The following is an 18,789-nucleotide window of genomic DNA, read 5'->3' on the forward strand; positions in this document are numbered from 1 at the left end:
CGGGTAGAGCTGCACTGGTGGCTCAGGGATGACCTGCCCATCTGGCTGGGAGAAGGCCTCGAGGTGCGTAACACTGATGTCAAGAAGGTCAGACCCAATACTGAGGTCCTGGGGCCCCAAGCCTTCCAGGCACTTGCCTTTGGCCCTGATGTCCTACCACTCGGGACCCAGGGGTACCTAGCATGCCCCAAAGAGAAAGTGATGCTTCGAGGGGCTTGCCCTTTCCCGGCCCTAGCCCACGCCCTAGCCCAGTGACCTAGAACAGCCGACCAGCCAAGGTTCCCTCCCAGATCCCGGTCAGGGGCTAGCCGGGGCTTCATGTCCACAGGTATCTCCGCTGACATGTAAAGGGCGAGAACTTTCAAGTCCTCTCTAAAATGACAAACTGAGAAAGTTCTTCCGGGAAGGGGCTGATGAAGGGGGGTGGGGGAGGGGTGGGGCCAGTGCCAGGGAGAAGTTAGAACTTGTTCCCTCCTATCCCTCCCCGTAACCATTCAAAAAAGAAAGCAGTGTGGATCCCTAACAGATAAAAGGAACTCAAAGTGGCTTAAAGGTCTCATTCCCAATGGGTCCTCCCAACACCCTGTGTTGGAAATGGTCGTGTTTGCGGCGAGGGAAGTGACAGGCAAAAGGCATGGGCCCTGCTGCACTAGCAAAAGGCCCGACTGTCCCAACTGTGAGAGTCACAAGTGACCACCTGCCTCCTGACCTCTTGTGGGGCTCAGACAGGCATGGGGACTACACCCAAGTTAGCGCATCATGAACCCAGAACAGTGCCTCCACGGTGGGGGCTGACAGACAGACAAGGGCCAGAAAGCCAGCCAAGAACAGCTTCTAAGAAAACCAAACAGAAGCCTTATAGTCTTAGCACCCTCATTCCAACCCAACTAACTCTTTCACTCAAGACGCTAAGACCGCCCCCGCCCCAAGAATCCACAAATGAAAGCTAAGGGAATAGTGTTTCTAGAAGCAAGCACACAGACAGAATATGGCAAAATATGGCGGTAGGCAGAATGACCAAGAGAAAAACGGAAAACCATTTTTCCAAAAGTGGGGGTGCTGCCCGTATGACTGTGCAGGGGCAGACAGCCTTCCGTGGCCTTGTGCTCTGGGAGGGAACACTACAATATAGCATGAAAACAGATCAGTTATTAATGATTGAAATCAAACAATAAATTATGCCTCATCCTTTTCAATTAACATAGGAAAGAAGGTATTGTTTTAAGGACTATGACCATCAAAGGGTAACTTTTCTCAAGTTTGGACAGGAAACTAACTTCCACAGAACCCTTCATTTCTCCACGTTGGATGAAAGAGGTGTACCCTTATTCTGTTCTCTTTAACGCCAAAATGCTCTTCTTGGAGTAAAATGGAACCTGTCACCTTGTGGCTCTCCCTCCCTTGACTGACAGGGGATCGGAGATAACACAAAGAAAGCCACTGGGAAGACCAACCGTGGAATCCCAAACCAACCATATCGACTTCCCTTCCAAGCGGCCCCATGCCACAGGCCGAAACACAGGATCCTGGCCAACGGAAACCAGATCATTTCCAACAAACTAGAATAAGAGATGGTCCAGTGAGGCTGCTAAAAGGAACAAATTCTACATATGCCATGATACATGGCTCAGTGGGTTTGCCTTTCCAAACTGTCCCCTTGGCAAAGGAGATGCCCACTGCAGACACACCTGTGGAACGTCTTCAAAGACCCTTTCTGGAATGGCGGTTCTCAACTGGACGCTGGGTGGGCTCTTGGGGGACTTTTGCCCAACCCCAGGCTTCACTTCCCTTGGCTCTCCTGAATCAGAATTCCAAAGGATGACAAGAGATGGGGTACCCCACTACACACACACCGTGATGAGACAGAAAGAATGGCTGTTCTCCACACAGCGAACACCGCTGCATGACTTCCGATGACTTTCAATGCAAACCGTGACCCCACCTGACAAGACCCCACCTGCTGACCTCCTCAGACCTTGCAGGCTGATGACTTGGATTGTTTTTGGAAAGCAAAGGAACAAACTCTAGGGGTGTGGGGGGATGGGCGAAATAGGCAAAGAGCGCCAAGAGGTACAGACCCCCAGTTACATGGTAAGTCAGTCACGGAGAGGAGTACCGCATGGGGACTTCCGTCGACAGCGCTGGAGCAACGCGGGCTGGTGGCAGGTAGAGACTACATTTGTGGTGAACACTGAGCCATGAACAGAATGACGGGATCACGATGTTGTGTACCTGGAACTACTACAACGTGGTGTCAACCATACTTCAACAATAAATTTTTTTTTTTTTTTTTTTAAAGAAAGGAGCAAACCCTTAGTATGCCAGTTGCGTTCGACTTCCAGAGATCCCAGGTCAGACAACTCTGGAGAGAAGCCCTACTCAGCGGCAGAAGCGGACACAGAGCAGGCCCTCCGCCAGCACGTAGTGAGCTGATGTCCACCAGAACACGTCCACGAGGGAACCTCACCACCGGGGGCCTTCAGAGAGCTCTGGCTTTCTCACCCTCACCATCAACGCCTTGTCCTTCGGAAACAACCAACACACGTACACACGAATCGTCCCTACGTCACCCCGTCTCCCACCTCCTGGTTCTGCAGACTGGACACCTTGGGCTTCAAGACCAGCCGTGCACGTCCACCAAAAGGCAACGGACAACCAGAAGACGGCTTTCTGAACTCATAACTCCACGGATGGTCATCTCAACCTTCTACCTTACTTTAGGTTTCCACCGGCCAACTTTCCTTCTAAGGCCCCAAGCTCGCCACTGCCTGGATGACCTCATCGCCCCCCACACCCCACCCGTGCGCCACAGCCCCAGCACACTCCCCCACCCCCACCACCAAGCAAATGTCCGCACGCGCCCAGATGGCCTTTGCAAGGCCAGCCTCGAGGGGCTGGAGACTGCAGCCAGCTGGCCTGGCAGGTCACCCTGCCCGCCGTGGACACGACAGGGCTACCGGGATACTTACACGCTGCTGTCCGTCATGGACATGGAGTCATCCGTCAGTGCGTCGCTCGATATCTCACTATCGTTGGCGCTGGTAGCCGGCGCAAAGACATAGCCAGAGCCTACATGGTACGGATTAACGGGATCGCTCCTCTTGAAGGACCTGGGGGAGAAACACAAGAGTGGCACATCACGGCTTCGCACCAGACACCCAGGCGACCAGGCAACTCGGGGACAAGCGAGGGCACGATCCCGCCACGTGCCAGGGCCAACCTGCGGCCCAGGCCCAGCCGCTCACCTGGGCAGACCGCTGGGGAGACTTAAGGGAGGGCAGCTGAGCCACCGGTTCACCCCGGGAAGAAAGCAGGCTGGGTTCCCCTGCTGCCAAGGGCAGGGCTGCCAGGGGACAGAGGAAGCCATAAGTAGCCCAGGGGATTCTACAAAGGGCTAAGCGCACACTCAGACAGAGGAAGGCACAGCACCCATCTCTAGGAGGGGAGGCTGTCAAACCACAGAGGAGAGCAAGTGCGTAGAGGTGAAGGGTCTTCTCCCCACCACCACGACCAAGCCTGCCCTAGAACAAGGTTTTAGGGCCCTCAGGGGTCTTAGGCACCCAAACTCCCCATCCGGGGTCTGTTAGCATAGTTCCAAGATTCATGCAACCCAAGGCCTGGCATTACCTTCTCACTTCCACCCTGGGTCTGGGACACTGGACAGATGGGACAGAAAAGCTCCAGACAAGGTTCAGAACTTGCACCCCACCTGGAGCTGGGCCTCCGCTGGGCCCTGCCCCACTCCCCCCACCAGGCCTGCCTTTCCCAGGCAACTGGGCTACGATCAAGACAGGCAGGATTTGAACGAGCAGCACAGCTGTTTCAGAGGAAGGTCCGGGCCCCTCCTCTGGGGTCTCCTGCCCTTTGTTTCAGTGGCCTCTCTGCCTGTCTATTCTGCCCTCCTGACTGCCTCCCAGGACCACCAGTGTGCCTGTCCCCTGCTAGGGTGCAATCGTCCTGTGTCACGCGAGAAGGACATTAAGTGGGCGGGAGGAGGGAGGAGGAGTTAGGGCCACTGTTGTCACAGGCTCCAGCAAGGGGCCTGTCAAGCCCGAAGTCACAAATGGCCCCCTTGACAAAGACCCTGGCATACTCCACTGGGCCCACCAAGTCTAAGCCAACAGCAAAGAAATCAACTCGGGGAGAAGGGGAAGGTCCAGAAGAAAGAACCCATTCCCTCAGACCACTGCACAGGTTTCTAAAGATGGCCGTGGGGGTGGCAGATGAAAGGGACTCACGAAAGGTCAAAGCAGCCTCGACATGCCATCGTCCAGCTCCTATCATCTCCTCCGTGTGCAGCACGGTCAGGTCTGGCCTGACCCAGTCTGGGTCTCTGGTCTCTAGGTACCAGTGGGCTGGCCTCCGTAACAGAGGGGCACCCTTGGGGAGGTGCGGGTCATGGAGAGTGGCACACGTTCACACACATCACAGCCCCCCCGTGCTGGCCCCACAAGGACAGCAGCCACCCAGGGCAGAGCCAGGAGTCGCTGGCAAGACGCGGGTTTCTTTGGCCCTCACCCAAACTCCTTCTGCCTCCTGATAGAGACCAGCCTCAGGGGTCCAAGAAGTTCCAGCAGCACATGCGACCCGGGCCGTGCCAGCAGACCGGACCCAAGGAGGGTCGGCTGTGGGCAGGGGTCGCAGCCACAGTGTGGGGTGAGGGCCTCCGTGGGGACAGCTGGGACAGGAAAGCTTGCACTCCAGCCAGAGTGAGCACTCAAAAGAGAAATGTTACATCCAGAGCAGGAACATTTAGAGCCAGAATGAAGCCAATCTCCTCGCTAGAGAGCAGTGAGTAACAGTCAAGCGTCGCCATAGACAGGGCACTCGGGAGAGGCAGGATCTCCGTTCTGGGCGCGGGTACACCCCCACACACAGCAGGTGCTCTACTCCACAGTCACCTGCAGCCTCACAACCGTGGCAGGAGGCGCAGAGCCCCAGGTGGAGGCCAGAGGCCTTGCCAGAGGCCACCTGGCTGGAGACGTGGCCACAGGGAGCCCAGATCTAGGCTCCACTATGAGCTCAACGTCAGCAGGGACCATGATTCCGTTCTCCTGAGCCAGACTGGAACATACAGCCAGATGCTGGTACAGATCGACCAGCAAGTGCAAATGAGGAAGGTCCCACTTGAACCCGTTGAATACCTTGGACCAAGTGACCTTAAAGTGCCCTTGAGACACTGGCCCCATCCTCAGTGTAGAGAGCAAGAAGTCTCCCCACTTCCCAGAATATGTTGTGATGATTACACAAGGACAGGAAGGCCCATCCATGCCTTGGCCCTGGTCCCATGCCCTCGATATGGGATTTCCAGACAGCAAGGCAGGAGAGAGAGGAGTGGTCGGAGCAGAGGAAGGGCAGTGAACTTTTTTTGAGAGGAGACAGGAGGAGAGATGACGGAGTAGAAAGGTCTCCTATAAAGGAAGTCAGAAGGAAGGAGAGGATGGCCGTGTCTGGAGCTGCCTCTAAAGGCAGGATAAGAGGGGCGCCTGGGTGGTTCAGTGGGTGAAAGCCTCTGCCTTTGGCTCAGGTCGTGATCCCAGGGTCCTGGGATCAAGTCCCGCATCGGGCTCTCTGCTCAGCGGGGAGACTGCTCCCCCCGCCCCCTGCCTGCCTCTCTGCCTAGTTGTGATCTCTGTCTGTCAAATAAATAAATAAAATCTTAAAAAAAAAATTTATTAAATAAATAAATAAATAAATAAACAAAATAAAGGCAGGTCAAGAGGAGAGAGGAAATGGGCTTTTAAGTCAGAAAGAAGAAAGCACTTCCTACCAGTCCGAGCGGACCATGGAGGGAACAGGATTATGGAGTCACCCAAGTCTTTTAAAAAAGCCCAAAGCTCCCTGCTCTCTGGGGTGCTCTGATGAGGAAAGTTCTCCTGGGTCCCCTCCTAGCTTTCAGAAGCCCAGGGGTAGGAAAGTGCTCGAAGCCCTTCCTGACAGGGACCAGGAGTAGGGGGAGGCCGAGCGCTGGTGCTGGCTTAGCTCTGGGCCAGCAGGTGGCCACGGTCAAGTCACCAGCTCCATGGACATGGGCTCTCCACCTAAAAAACACCTGCCTCCAACATGCCTGTCGGCAGGAAATTCCTACAATCTCGAGACGCAAGGGCACTGTAATTTGGGGAGATGTTGGTAATCCTCCAAAAAACCAAATGCTGAAGAAAACAGAGCTGTCGGGGGTTTGGCTCCTCCTTCCTCTGCAGTACTTATCAGGACGTATGGTCACACGGCGCTGGTGTCTAGGCCTCAGATGCCTGACAGGCCGGAAGCCAGACCGGAAGCTCCATGAGGGCAAGGCTCAGGTCGGTCCCCGGTGCCAGCGGCTCCCTCTGCTGGTGGGGCGAGGCAGGAGCTCTAGGCTTTGCTCAAGTTCCTTAACAGACATGGGGCCATCTGATGGGTGGCTGTAAAGTGTATTGGTTTAAGAGGCATTAGTACGAGATCAAAAGAGCCCAGGGGGCCTTGAAGAGCCTTCAGATACTGGCTGCTGTCTCTGTGGCATTCCCTCAGACAACGTCCTGAAGTCAACCTCTTTGGGAAGCAAAAACTCCGAACAAATCCCTTCTCCCTCCCCAGCCAGAAAGACACAGAACTCAAATCCGTGTGTTCACAGCTTTGCACTCCTTGGAGTGGATCACAAAACACATGGGTCCCAAAATAAACTCGTGCTCCTCCGCGACCATCCTTAAAAACGGAATATATTGCCCTTATTAGCTCGCTTGACTGCAAGAAAGTATTTGGGTTTTCCTACAATTGTTACAGAGGAGGGCGGGCAGAGCAGAGGAAGGAGGCAGGGTCGTGGAGATAGAAACTCAATTTTTAAGAACCCAGAACATTGTCAGAATCGCCACACGGTTTTGAGAAAATGGATTAGAGCCCCTTTTCATGTATCTTTAAAAAAAAAAAAAAGAGAGAGAGAGAGAGAGAAAAGAAACGGGAAAGAAACTTGACCATGCTACAGTAATTGTACCCAGATGCTTTATTTCTTCAGGACTGTTATGCTCCCATGGTTGCTGCAAGGATTTTGTTTTTTAATATTTTATTTATTTATTTGACACAGAAAAATCACAAGTAGGCTGAGAGGCAGACAGAGAGAGAGGAGGAAACAGGCTCCCTGTTGAGCAGGGAGCCCGATGTGGGGCTCGATCCCAGGACCCTGAGACCAGGACCCGAGCTGAAGGCAGAGGCTTAACCCACTGAGCCACCCAGGCGCCCCTGCTGCAAGGATTTTAAATTCCTACAAAGAGCAGAGGCTTACAGTACCGATTCCGCAGGGGGCGGACCTGTTGGTTTGCAATGCCCATAGGCAAAGGGCTTTGGGCTGTCAGGCAGCAGGGGCTCCTGGGACCTTCAGGGAAGGGAAATTGTTTCCTGGCTCTTCCTTTTTTTTCTTCCCCAGCTAGTTCTTATCTCTTATCTTGATGCCTGGGCTGTGGCCCGGCCCCTCCCCCACACGCCAGGGCCAAGCCACCCAGAGAGCACCAGAGACCTGACGTTTGGGGCCTCCTCTCTCAAAACAGTACAACTTAACAAGTATTTCCACGTTTCAGGCTTGCCAAAAGCCCTCTGACAATGTACTCCTAAGTCACTGCCCCAAAGGCAACCACCTCTTCAAGAAGCATCTTCTAAGGCAAGATGGCGGCAGGGGCGGGGGCGCATTCAGTAAGGGGCCTGACACTCAGTTGGCCTTGGGCGGCTGAGCCACTAGAAACAGGCCAGCTCTCCCAAGTGGGTTTTGGCAAACTGCCTCCCTCAGAGAGCCCAGCCTCTCACTGGGGGCCACTGCTGCCGGCCTATCTTTCCTGTGGCATCATCTTCTTTGATAACAGGGGCCCAGCTTGATTCCAGTGGCTTCGCACAAAAACCCACCTCCTGAGTGAGCTCTTTCAGAGAACAGGAAGCACTTGGAGCCAGCAGAGGGCCATCTGCTAGGCCCGACTCATCGGAAGGGAGGCCAGAGGCGAGGCCCGACGACAGGCTCAGGAGACCCGCCTGGCACAGGACGGCACCAGGGCCCGGAGCAGACAGGGGAGGACACAAGGGAGCACTCTGGGAGCCCAGCATGGTCTCCTTCCCAAAATACACGCCAGGCCGAGCTCCTCATCCCACCGCCCCTCCACACACACCCCGCGACACCCGGCGTCTGCGTGCCGGGCTCTGGCACGTGCTCCTACCGCCGGGTCCCTCCGGCTCCGAGTTATTTGCGGAGCCGGTCAGAAGCCCAGGCAGCCCACTCCAGCGCTCCCAAACCAGAGTCCTCCCCTCCGAGGAGAATGCTCGCTCTTCGGTTCCAACTATTTATATCCAACCTGACACCAAATCAGGGAGGACACAAACAAATCATTAAAAAGGCGGCCTCCCCTGAGTGCCCAAGGTACACACCGGGCCTGGAAACTGGGCTGGCGCTCCCGGCCCCCAGCGGCCAAGGGGGCTCCTCCGCGGCTGCAGACAGCAGACCCCTTGGCGGGACTCGGGGGGGGGGGGGGTCGGCCTCGTTCGGAGCTGAAAGGGTCGGCTGGCTGGGAGCCCCACATCCCGGGAGCTGGCTGAGGAGACCCAGGCTGAAGTTCAGCTCGCAGAGAAGCGGAGGCCCGGGAAGGTGGGCTTCCAGGGAGCGCTGGCGGGAAGCCAAGAGGCATCCGAACCGGGCCACCCCTTTCCCCGGACCCACTCCTTATCACAGTTAAATGATACGAATTCTACAGCTTTGCGAGAGTTCAGAACGCTTCCCTCCATAACCAGGGCTGTCTCGACCCGTGTTTGGATCCTAAGAGCGAGCCTGACAGAAGCAGGAGGGAGGGTGCCCCGTCATCACAGAGAAGGAGGTGTGGGGCTGGGAAGCCTTCAACCACGGAGTGATGAGGGGACAGGGCTGGAAGCCAGGCCCTGGAAAAATGTAGGACACCTCCCAATATACCCTGTGTCCGCCTGAAGCTCCTGAACGTTCCAGTGAAACCGGACAGGTCCTAGGTTGTCTGTGAGGATGCCCAGTCAAGACGTGGCGGGCTCCGTGCGGTACAGAAAAAAACTGCATTTTAATCCAAGAGGGCGCAAAGGCACCCACAAATAAGAGTGTGATGACCGCAGGGGTGGGTGAGAAGGTGTCATCTACGGATCAACAAGGCCCACAGTCCACACCTTGGAACCACCAAGGATCTCCGACGCCTGCCCCCAGAATCTCAAAAAGTTAACCAGTCATCTCGGGGGAAAGTTTAATCCTGGTCTGATCCGAGGGGAGGCCTCTGGAAGGGGGAGGGGCCCACCCCGGCTGGCTCTCTACTGCCCACCCACAAAGGGGAGGGGTCGCAGCAGGGTCCTGCCTGGGAGCACTTTCTCTTCAGTGACATCCCAAACCACACGCAAACCATGCAGGGTGCTGCTGACAAAGGGGCCACTGTTCCCAAACGGGCCACTCGGGGTCCTGACACTGGGAGACACAGACGCTCCACTGTTGGAAAGCCCCTACAGCAGCAGTGAGACCAGCACCCATTTACCAGAACGTTCCCCTAATGGCCGTAGCTGCAGGTGCCTGGTGACTGCCTGGCCAGAGGCCGGACCCAGGATCTTCCGCAAACCACCTGACACCAGAAGCTTAAAGATGCTGAAACAACTCCTTTCCACGTGATCTTCCACTTCCTTTCAAAAGCCAATAGAGTTCCACCTGGGTGTAGACCAGATGTCTGAATGTGGGTGAACCCCAGCGAGAGGCTGTAGGAGCGCCCTCTGGTGGCTGGAGAACGAGCTCTTCACTCCCCATTGGGCTGGGGGAGCTCTCTGGGCCACCCCTAAATCACTGCTTCTAGGCTCAGACTCAGCTCCCCTGCCCCTGGTGCTCCTGCGGGACCCCGGAGGCGGGACCCGCCAGGAAGAGGGCAGTCTCCACAGAGGCAGCCACCAGACTGCATCCCCGGTCCCAAACACATGAGGAATACCAGAGGCAGAGAGGGATCAAATGCTCACCACCCCCTCTGCTGCCATGCCTCAAGCAGCGGATCTAGAAGTGAGAGGCTCATTTGGGGTATCTGGAGGGGGAGGGAGGGAGAGACACGGAAAAACTCCTTTCTAACAGGAGGTCTGAACTTGCTGTCAAAGGTCAAGAATCTTAAGACTTGGCCATTCTGTAAAGGCCTGCTGATCTTTGAAGCCTCAAAAAGGGAGAGTAGTACCCCAGGGTCCTGTCCTCTCCATCCAGGACTCTTGTCCGCCAGCACTAAGCAACACAACTGTCCACGGAGGTCTGAGCCTCAGGCCGCCAGCATTTAAAATCTAGATTCACCTACCAGCGCGCTCTAAAGCCAAGAGTCCTTTATTCGGGAAAGTCATCGGACCTTCCCTAGTTAGGAGGGTTTCTTGCCGGGTGGATACCCAATGTACAAAGAGAACCACAGCCTCAGTTGTGAAGCCAACTGCTGACTATCGTCTGCACAGAGAGTTCGAAAGACCCCACTTACCCCCACGTCCAGTGGGTGCGCAAGCTGCTCCCTGGGCCTCCACAACCCAGCTGCCTCCCTGGCCACATCCATTCCTCTCACTACTGATGAGTGGTGAGTGACCCCTTCCAAAACCGGCGCTTAGTGTACTCAGTGACTCAGAGGCATCAAAAGCTGCTTCTTTCTCTCTCTCTCTCGCTCTCGCTCTCGCTCTCGCTCTCTCTCTCCCCCCATCTCTCTCTCTCAGCCTTCTAAGAATGGTCCAGGATAATAAGTAACCCGCATTAATGAATACTGCTTGCCACTGTTTGAAGTCGGTCCTGGAAGACTGCAGGCTGAGATTCAACTGTGTGCGGTACTTCTCCCCACTTTTAACAACGACAAGCCAAGATCAAAGGGTTCGTGGCCAGCGGTTCTAGCTCTCAACAGACCTTCTTCAGCCTCAGCGGCCTATCCATCCCACGTAACTCAAAACATCTGCAAAGCCCCCCACGGCCCCCTCCCTGGAGAGACACCCCTCCCCACTCCCCGGACAAAGTCCTACCTGTATCCATTCTCAACAACCTCGGCGGACCTCACGTTCGCTGTGGCCCTCAGGGTTTTGCTGGACAAGCCAACCACAGTGGGTGACAGTTTGCACTTGAAGTCAGCACAGGCCCACTCCTCTTCCTCGTTCAAGGTGGGGAGATAGCCACACACGACCTTGAGGCTCCCCAGTCCCCCGTTACTCATGTAAGCCGTGTTTTCTCCCCCACTCCTCACATATTCGAGGTATATATCAGAAGTCAAAAACATCTGGTAGGCATTTTCCTCCATCACCGACTGGATCTCGGTCTGCGCCTGGTCAAACATGATGGAATCAATCTGTTGTTTCTTGATGCCATCTCTTATGTAGGTTTTGGTGGCCGGTTTCAGCTGCTTGGAGACGATGCTGTTGTTCTCAATGTACCTCTTGTAGATCGCTTTGGCTACTCGTAAAGTTTTGGTATCCTTCAGGTTCATCTGCCTGAAGCCGTTGCAGGCAAACCAGAAGTCTAAGGTATCCACGCATTTGTCCCTCTCCAGGAAAGTGCGGAAGAGATGAGCACCATCTTGATCGCCCAGCAAGGAGTGCAAGGACTTGGTCCACCTGGTCAGAGGGGAATCCGGGGACGCCCGTCCCTCGGGCTCCCCCAGCCCATCCTCGTTGCGCCTGGCGTTGGAGGAGACGGGCATGGGTTTGGTGACCTGGCCCTTTCCTACCCCGGGCTGGCACGGCGGGCTCTCCCCTTCTTCCCCGGGGACCGGGGGCCGGGGGGCATCCTCGCGGAAGCTGCTGCTGGGGTCTGGGAGGCGAGTCACCAGCACAGCACTGCTCATGGTGAGGGAGTACTTCCTCTTCCCCCAGCTCTTCTCAGCAATCAGCGCGGTCTCTCTTTCTCTCTCAAGTCAGCAGGGGCTCATCTGAGCCTCCTTTCTGGAAAGAAAAGGAAGGGGGGAGGTAGGGAGAGAGAAAGGGGTATTGATCTAATCAAAACCAGATCTACCCAACATCAAAGCAAGAAAGTAAACAGGCTTTTCAACTCCTCAAATTCAAATCAAGCAACCCAGCTATCTGCGAGGTGCTCATCTAAAGTATCAGACGCTTTTTCAAAGGCGAAATCTGAGCTCCCTGCACAATTGGGGGGGAGGGGCGGGGAAGGTGCGCTGGGAGCGCCGAGGGTGGGAGGTGGGGGCGGAGGGGCCTGGAAGGTGTAAGACTGAATCTTCCAAAAAGCCCCTGGGCCGGGATGCACGCAGGGCAGCCTCAGCTCCGCACCGGCTCCGCTGCGCTTTCTTCCCCTCCCCTCTGCTCCCCCGTCCCCCCCTCCCCCGATAGCATCAACTCCAAAGACGCGCACACGGAGCCGCCGGGCTGTGTGCAGGTGAAACCAATTTCGGTAAATTTCCCCACTCGGCTCGGCACAGATAACTCGAGCTCCAAACGTGCCCTTCCCCGGCATCTGGTTCCCATTCCCCCAACCCACCCCTTCCCTCGGCGCTCCCCCCTTCCCACTCCTTAAAAATTCAGAAGATCCGCGACCGAGAAAGAAGCCCGCCCAGCGAGGGGCGGAATGGGCTCCCAGCTAGAAAACGCCCCCCTCCACCCAGATGTAAATGTGCGCGGCGCCCCCGCCTCCCGCCAAGAATCCGGCTCAGTCTACACCTCTGGGTTCCCCGTTCCCCCAAACCAGAAATCAACTCACTCAGACAAGACTTTGATCTTCAAACTTTGCGTGAGAGGCAAAGAAGCCTCAGGACCCGCCGCCCCCCTTCGCCCCCACTCCCGCCCCCAGCTCACCTCCCCGAGCCACAAACCCTACAAAACCGGATCAGAAACCGTCTGTCGCTACCACTGCCTGTGCCAAGAATCCCAAACTCTACTGACCTCAATCCTGTCTTTTCCGAAAGAAAAAAGTCTTATCTAACCAATAAACACGCCGCTTTCCCCAGCACGGGAAGGATCAAACTAAGGAGGGTAGGGGCGGGCCGGGGGGGATGGGGCGCGACCCCGAACCAGAGGCCTCGCGGGGGGCCGGGCTGGGCAGCTCCGCCGGCGGAGTGGCGGGGCCGCCGGGAGTGCCGCGCTGCCCCGGCAGAGGGAAGGTGGGGCGGCCCCGTTACCTGGAAGACGAAGGCGGCCCAAGGCCGGGCTCTCATCTCCGCCGAGCCCCCCCGGCCCGCCCCCCCGGCCCAAATGCAACCGAACGCGTCCAGAGCCCCGGCGAGCGGGCCGCCGAGCGCGGGGCTGGAGCCCCGGGAGGCGCTCGCGGCACCCGGAGCCCGGGCGCGGGTCGGTCCCCGGCGCCGCCGCTCGCGAAGAGGCACGGAAAGCAGCAGCCTAGTCCAGAAATGGCGACGCGCGGAGTCTCTGCCTCTCCGCACAAGGGGCCGGGGTGGCCGGGGGCGCGGGGCCCGGGCTGGGAGGAGGGACGCGAGGGACGCGGGGGACGCGGGCGCCCCGGGCTCGGGCCGCTCCTGCGCGCAGACTGAGCCTGGGCCAGTGCTCGGGGCCCCTAAGCGCGGACCAGCGGCCGGGAGGGGAGGAGGGGAGGGGGGCAGAGAGGCGGGAGGCGAGGAGGGGGCGGAGGGAGAGGCGGGGGGGGGGAGTGGGAGGGGGCGGGGGGAGGGCAAGCGGGGGGCGCCGCCACCCTTTCATCCCACCTTCCAAAGGCACTCCCGCGCACACTCACACCCCGACTCACATCCATAACAACGACAGCGACGCGACCCCCGGGCGTGGGGAGGAGGGGGAATCTGCCCCCTCCCCGCCCCCGCCGCAGCCGCCACTTGCAGAAGTCTCTCCGCCGGGGGCCCCCGCCACCCCGCTGGGGAGGGGGCCCCGGGCGCAAGGCGCGCGGGGCGGCCCGGCCAAGCCCCCCGGAGCGCCGGGCGCCGGGCCCGCCGCTCCCCTCCGCGCCAGCCCGGAGAGCGCCCCGAAATAGCCGGCCTGCCAACTTCAAAGGGCCGCCGGCACATCAAAGCGCGCGGGCCGCCGGGCCGCCGCGGCCTCGGCACTCACCATTGATCCGCGGGCGCTCTCCGCGGCGAGACCTCGCTGGCGCCCCGGGCAGGGCCCCGGCCCCGGCCCCCGGATCGGCTCGCGGCGGCAGCCCCGGGCCCCCCCGGGCCGGTCCCGGCGTCGGGGAACATCGGGAGTCGCGCGGCAGGGGAGGGGGTGCGGGGAAACAACAATCCCGGGATTAGAGCGAGCTCCACCGGGAGGGAGGGTGAAGCGGCGCGCTCCGCCGCCCCTTTTATGCAAAAGACCCGAGTGGGCCTCCGCCCCCGCCGCGGCCGCCCCCGGCCCCTCCGGCCCCCGCCCGGCCGGCTTTCAACACAGGTCCTGTTTCCAGCAGTCACTCCGCGCACCAAATGTCCTCCGGGCGCTTCCAACAAAAACTGCGCTGTGGATTTAACTGTGCACTTCAAAGGCGCGAGCCGAGCGCACGGTCCTGAAAGGGAGGTACGCGCCGGCCGCGCCCCGGGCCGCCCCCCCCCCCCCACCCGGTGCCCCTGCCGCCCCTCCCCGGGGCCGGCCGGCTCACACCGCCCCTCCGGGCCCGGGCTCGGCCCGGCCGGACCCCCTCCTGCCCCCGGCGCCCGCGACGCGTATCGACGCGACCTCGCCCCCTGTCCGAGGGGGGCTTTCTTTGAAGCGGCTCGGCTGGGGCCGCGCCTCCACCCCCACCTTTTACAGCAAGGCTTTCGGCGGGGGAGACGGGCGCCTCGGACGCCGGGCGGCCCCGAAGTCCATTGCAGCGCGGGGTTATTTTTATTTCCCTGCTCTCGGGTTGTTACTGAGTTGCCAGGACCTTATCAAAGCGCAGCCGGCTCCAGCCGACTCCCCCGGGCCGGGCTCGGGGAGCCAGTGATCCCGCCGCGCCAATCACAGCCGCGCTCGGCCGGCCCGCGCCGCCCGCCTTAAAGGGACAGCGCCCCGCGCCCGCCCGGCCCGGCCCGGCCCGGCCCGCCTCCGCCGCACGCTCCCCTCCCGCGTTAACCCTTGCCGGGTGCTCCTCCGCCCCTGCCCGGCCCCCGCCGCCCCGGGGGGCGCTCGCGCTCGCGGCCGGAGTTCCAACTCCGTCTTTCAAGTTCTGCGGCCTCTTTGCTCCGGCTTCCTCCCCCGGCCTGCCCTCGCCCTCCCCGGCGCTGGAAAGCAACAGTTTATTGTAGCATTCTGGCCGTGGCGAGAACTGCAAGCAAGCAGATTTTTTTTTTTTTTTTTTTTTTCTATCATCAAACACTCTTCCACCTCTATTCAAGTTTCCCTGGGAATTTGGGCTGAGAGGATCTTGCGAAGGGAGTTCCAGCCCTGGGATTCACTGGCCAAGTGTCAGAGGGCCAACGCGGGCCTGCACGCAGAAGGCTCGCGTGTGCCCCTGTGCGCGTGTATCTAAGTGTGGGTTAGAACCACCGCGCACTTTTGTGGATGTGTGAAGTTGGGGGGTGTGAATCTGCCAGGACAGGCCTGAGGGCTGCGGATGGGCTCTGACGCCTCGTTAAGAAGCATGCCTCCGTTCCCTGAAGATTTAACTACAAATTCCCAACCTGGCCTCCAGAACCCTTTTTGTGCACATACAGAACATCTTTCCGTAACAACTGCATTCCCAACACGCTATGGCAGGCATCGCCCAGCCTCCCATATGTTCCATATTAAACAGACACGGAATGTCTTTTTTCTCCTTGATCTGCAGTTTTAATGGATTGAAAACTCTTCACCCACTGTCTCCTTTGAATGTCACCTCCCCACAGGCCGCCAGTAATGTTTATGAGGCACAACCTTCTCTTCTCACATAAGGTAACAAGAAAATATGCCACAGACCTGGACTATCTCTGGCTATGTATAGGGTTGATCCCTCATATGATAAGCTATTAAATTTTCCTCTTCCTGAGAAACTTAAAGGTGTCAATCAGATCGTTTCCATAAAAGAAAAGGGGAACTCAGCACTGAAGGTGATGAGTGAGGCTTGGGGTGTCTGGCTCTACTCACTTTTTCTTTTTTTACTTGCTTGTTGAACTTAATGGATGAAAAGCTTTCCAATGCAGAGGTGCCCCTAACCTGTCATGACGCCTTCAGAACTTGGAAACACGCAAGAGATGCGTCTATTTAGGATTCCATACGAAAAGAGAAAGCTCATGCAACACCCACGATCTGCTGGAAAAGGGCAGGCAGCAGGGACTGTGCTCCAACTCCCCTTGTCTATGGGGCTGGGTCAAGGGGAGTGAGTACCTTCCAGCTCAGACTTTGGAGCTCCTGAGTGGCGAGGTGGGTGGCATCTCACTTCCCAATACCTGCCTGTCTGTGTCCACGTTCTGCCCCTCTGGGCTCACCTCCCCAGGCAGCCAGGCTGGCTGCAAGCCCACAGTCCAGGCTATGAAATATGGCCACCTCAGGGCAAATTGGGAGGGCCGGTGGGAGAGTGTGGCAGGGTGACTCATCTTTGCCTTGGGACAACTGCTGGGTGTGAGGAAACTGGAAGCCAGTCCACTTCAGGTCGGCTCCATCTAAGAGCCTGGCCTTCCGGAATGCTGGTATGTGGGACCCATGGCCAAGGACACACCCACCCCCTTCTGCGACCGACCCCTCGAGAGCCAGGAGCCAAGCTGTCCCTGTGATGTATTTCTGCACATGCTCACTCTCCCCCCACCTTTAAAGGCCACAGAGGGTGTTATTACAGGAACAGAAGTGTATACTGAGGAGGAATAGATTGCCACAGAAGTGTCTACGATATAAACAGCAGCAGCGTCCATGTCTGTGTGTGTGTACACACACACACACACACACACACACACATACACACACACAATGTGGGGGAGGGGAAATAGAAAAATCAAACATCCAAAATCAAATAAACAATGATCAGAAAGAGGAGGCTTTAAAAAAGGAAGTGGAAACTTGGTCTTCATGGGTGGTTTTCCTTCCCTCCCAGCTGTCCCCACGGACCCTTCAATGCCACCCCCCCCCCCCCCCCAGCCAGCCCTAATCATCACAGGCTTGGCTTGAACCAAAGACCCTCCTGCTCCCTCATTATCCCAGGGCTGCAGCAGCGGGAAGGAGGGAAGGGACATGGAGACGCAGACACAAGGCCCGGTTTGGTTCGCATCTTCTCATTAATGACCCCTCTAAGAGACTGATTTCCAGAACAGGTGCTTGGTCACCTTGACCCAACGGCTCCCCCTCCATCTCACCCCTGCCCTTTCCCCTTCCCCCTTGATTTCAGATCCGGTGGCACATTTCCCATCCAGCAGGAGGCTGAGCCAAGTGTGGAGAAGCCGGGAGCCCTCTCAAGGCTCCGGGTCTTTGACTACTTGTTGATAATATTTCTGGAAGAGAATCCAAAGCCCTTTGCTTATACCCAGCCCCTTTCTCAAGATAGCACAGTTTTCCATTTTTCCCCTTCTCCCTGGCAGCAGTGCTATCATGTGACTTGTTGTAATCCTGCACAGTTGCCTGGAAACTGGAAAGCAAGGTGATGTATTTCTGCACATGCTCACTCTCCCACCTCCTTTAAAGCAAAACCCTATAGAGGATAAACAGCCTACTTTGCCTAAGTGCAGACAAGTTTAATAAAGCAGAGAAAGTAAGTCCTTTCTGGAATTACGTATCAGATTGAAATCCTAGAATCCCAGAAAACGAGGACTGGGAAGCATCTGGCCAAATCTCCAAACTTTGGTCAGCCCCCTGCTTCCCCCGCCCCCCAAATCCCTCTGGTGTGGAAGTCATACAAGCTGTGAATTCAGAGAGCTCAGACCCAGGACATAGTTTTCTAAGATTCAGTGACTTTGTCTTTTGTTTCTTTGGAAAAGTGCCACCTTAGACAATGTACCTTTGTTTGAGGAGGGAGGCGGAGAAGGACACAGGTAACCTTTCCTAAGACGGCAGGTCTCATGTGTTCACCTGCAGAGTAGAGGAAACAGCCCTCAGAAGCCTGTTGTGAGGATAAGCAATCAGGCAAATAAGTGTCCGGCAAGATGCTTGAGATACAGGAGGCCCTCCAAACTGTTCCTGCAATAGTCTGTTTTCCATTCTGGGAAGAAACACAGCGCCCCCAAAGCAAAGATGCCCTCCAGTTGGGGGGCCCACTCCTGGGAGCAGGGGACCTGGAGGCTGCCAGGGAGGTCCCACAGAGGGGAGCCAGCCCTGCCACCTTCCCGGCAAGGAGGGGAAAAGGGGCTGTGCTTTTCTGCCCTCTCTCAAAAACAGTCCTCTCCTGTACCCAAAATGAAACAGCCGAATTTTCCAGCCAGGGGACTCTTTAAAGTGTTATCTGATCCAACCCGCCTTTTAGGATTAAGCCAGCGGGAGGTGAAGAGTTGTTTGTTTCCCAAGATCACTCCACCCGTGCTGGAGCTGGGCTGAAACCTATGGAAAGTTCTGACTCCCGATCCACCCTCTTTCCGTCCTCCCGGTGAGGAGACCCAGGATAGAGCTGGCTAAGAGGGGGGCCTGAGCTTCTCAAGCCCCTGATTTCCACTGCGGAACGAATAAACAGGATCACAGGATCAGGGCTGTCTTCCTAAAAGAATCACCCCAGGGCTTCAGCCTGAAATTCCACTGAAACACATTTCCTTCTGCGCCTGCTTAGGGATCACGCTGACCCTAGGCTATATCCATCAAGTCTGGGATGGGTGGCAGGTGTTTCCATGGGCATCTCAGTGGGGTGGGTTCACCTGAGGGAGGACTGACTTTCACAGAGAGGACGAAGTTAGAGGAAAAGGCGGACTCCACTTCCCCCCAGAGCCACCCCCCCCCCCCAACTTGCTCTCCCCTAGCACAGCAGCGACTGGGACTTCAAGGTGGAAATTTTGAAGCCACGGGAGAGACGGGGAGGTTTCTCTC

At 57.4% G+C, this 18,789-nt stretch overlaps 1 protein-coding gene across 5 annotated transcripts in view; it reads right to left on the reverse strand.

The window, feature by feature from the left end:
• Positions 1–14,786, reverse strand: part of AXIN2 (axin 2) — a 29,804-nt gene extending 15,018 nt beyond the window's left edge. For 2 of the 5 annotated variants that reach the window (XM_059148310.1, XM_059148306.1), the window contains exons 1-3: positions 13,969–14,359; positions 10,972–11,883; positions 2,970–3,110 (exon numbers count right to left, since the gene is read on the reverse strand). In XM_059148310.1, the coding sequence (XP_059004293.1) occupies positions 2,970–3,110; positions 10,972–11,786 (956 nt within the window). In that variant the 5' untranslated portion in view covers positions 11,787–11,883; positions 13,969–14,359. Of the gene's footprint in view, positions 1–2,969; positions 3,111–10,971; positions 11,884–13,070; positions 13,473–13,968; positions 14,362–14,637 lie in introns of those variants that run through there. The other 3 variants (XM_059148308.1, XM_059148309.1, XM_059148307.1) reach the window with 3 other exon arrangements.
• Positions 14,787–18,789: the final 4,003 nt, after the last annotated feature.

This window comes from Mustela lutreola, chromosome 15 (assembly GCF_030435805.1).
Source record: "Mustela lutreola isolate mMusLut2 chromosome 15, mMusLut2.pri, whole genome shotgun sequence".
In the NCBI taxonomy this organism is placed as follows: Eukaryota; Metazoa; Chordata; class Mammalia; order Carnivora; family Mustelidae; genus Mustela; species Mustela lutreola.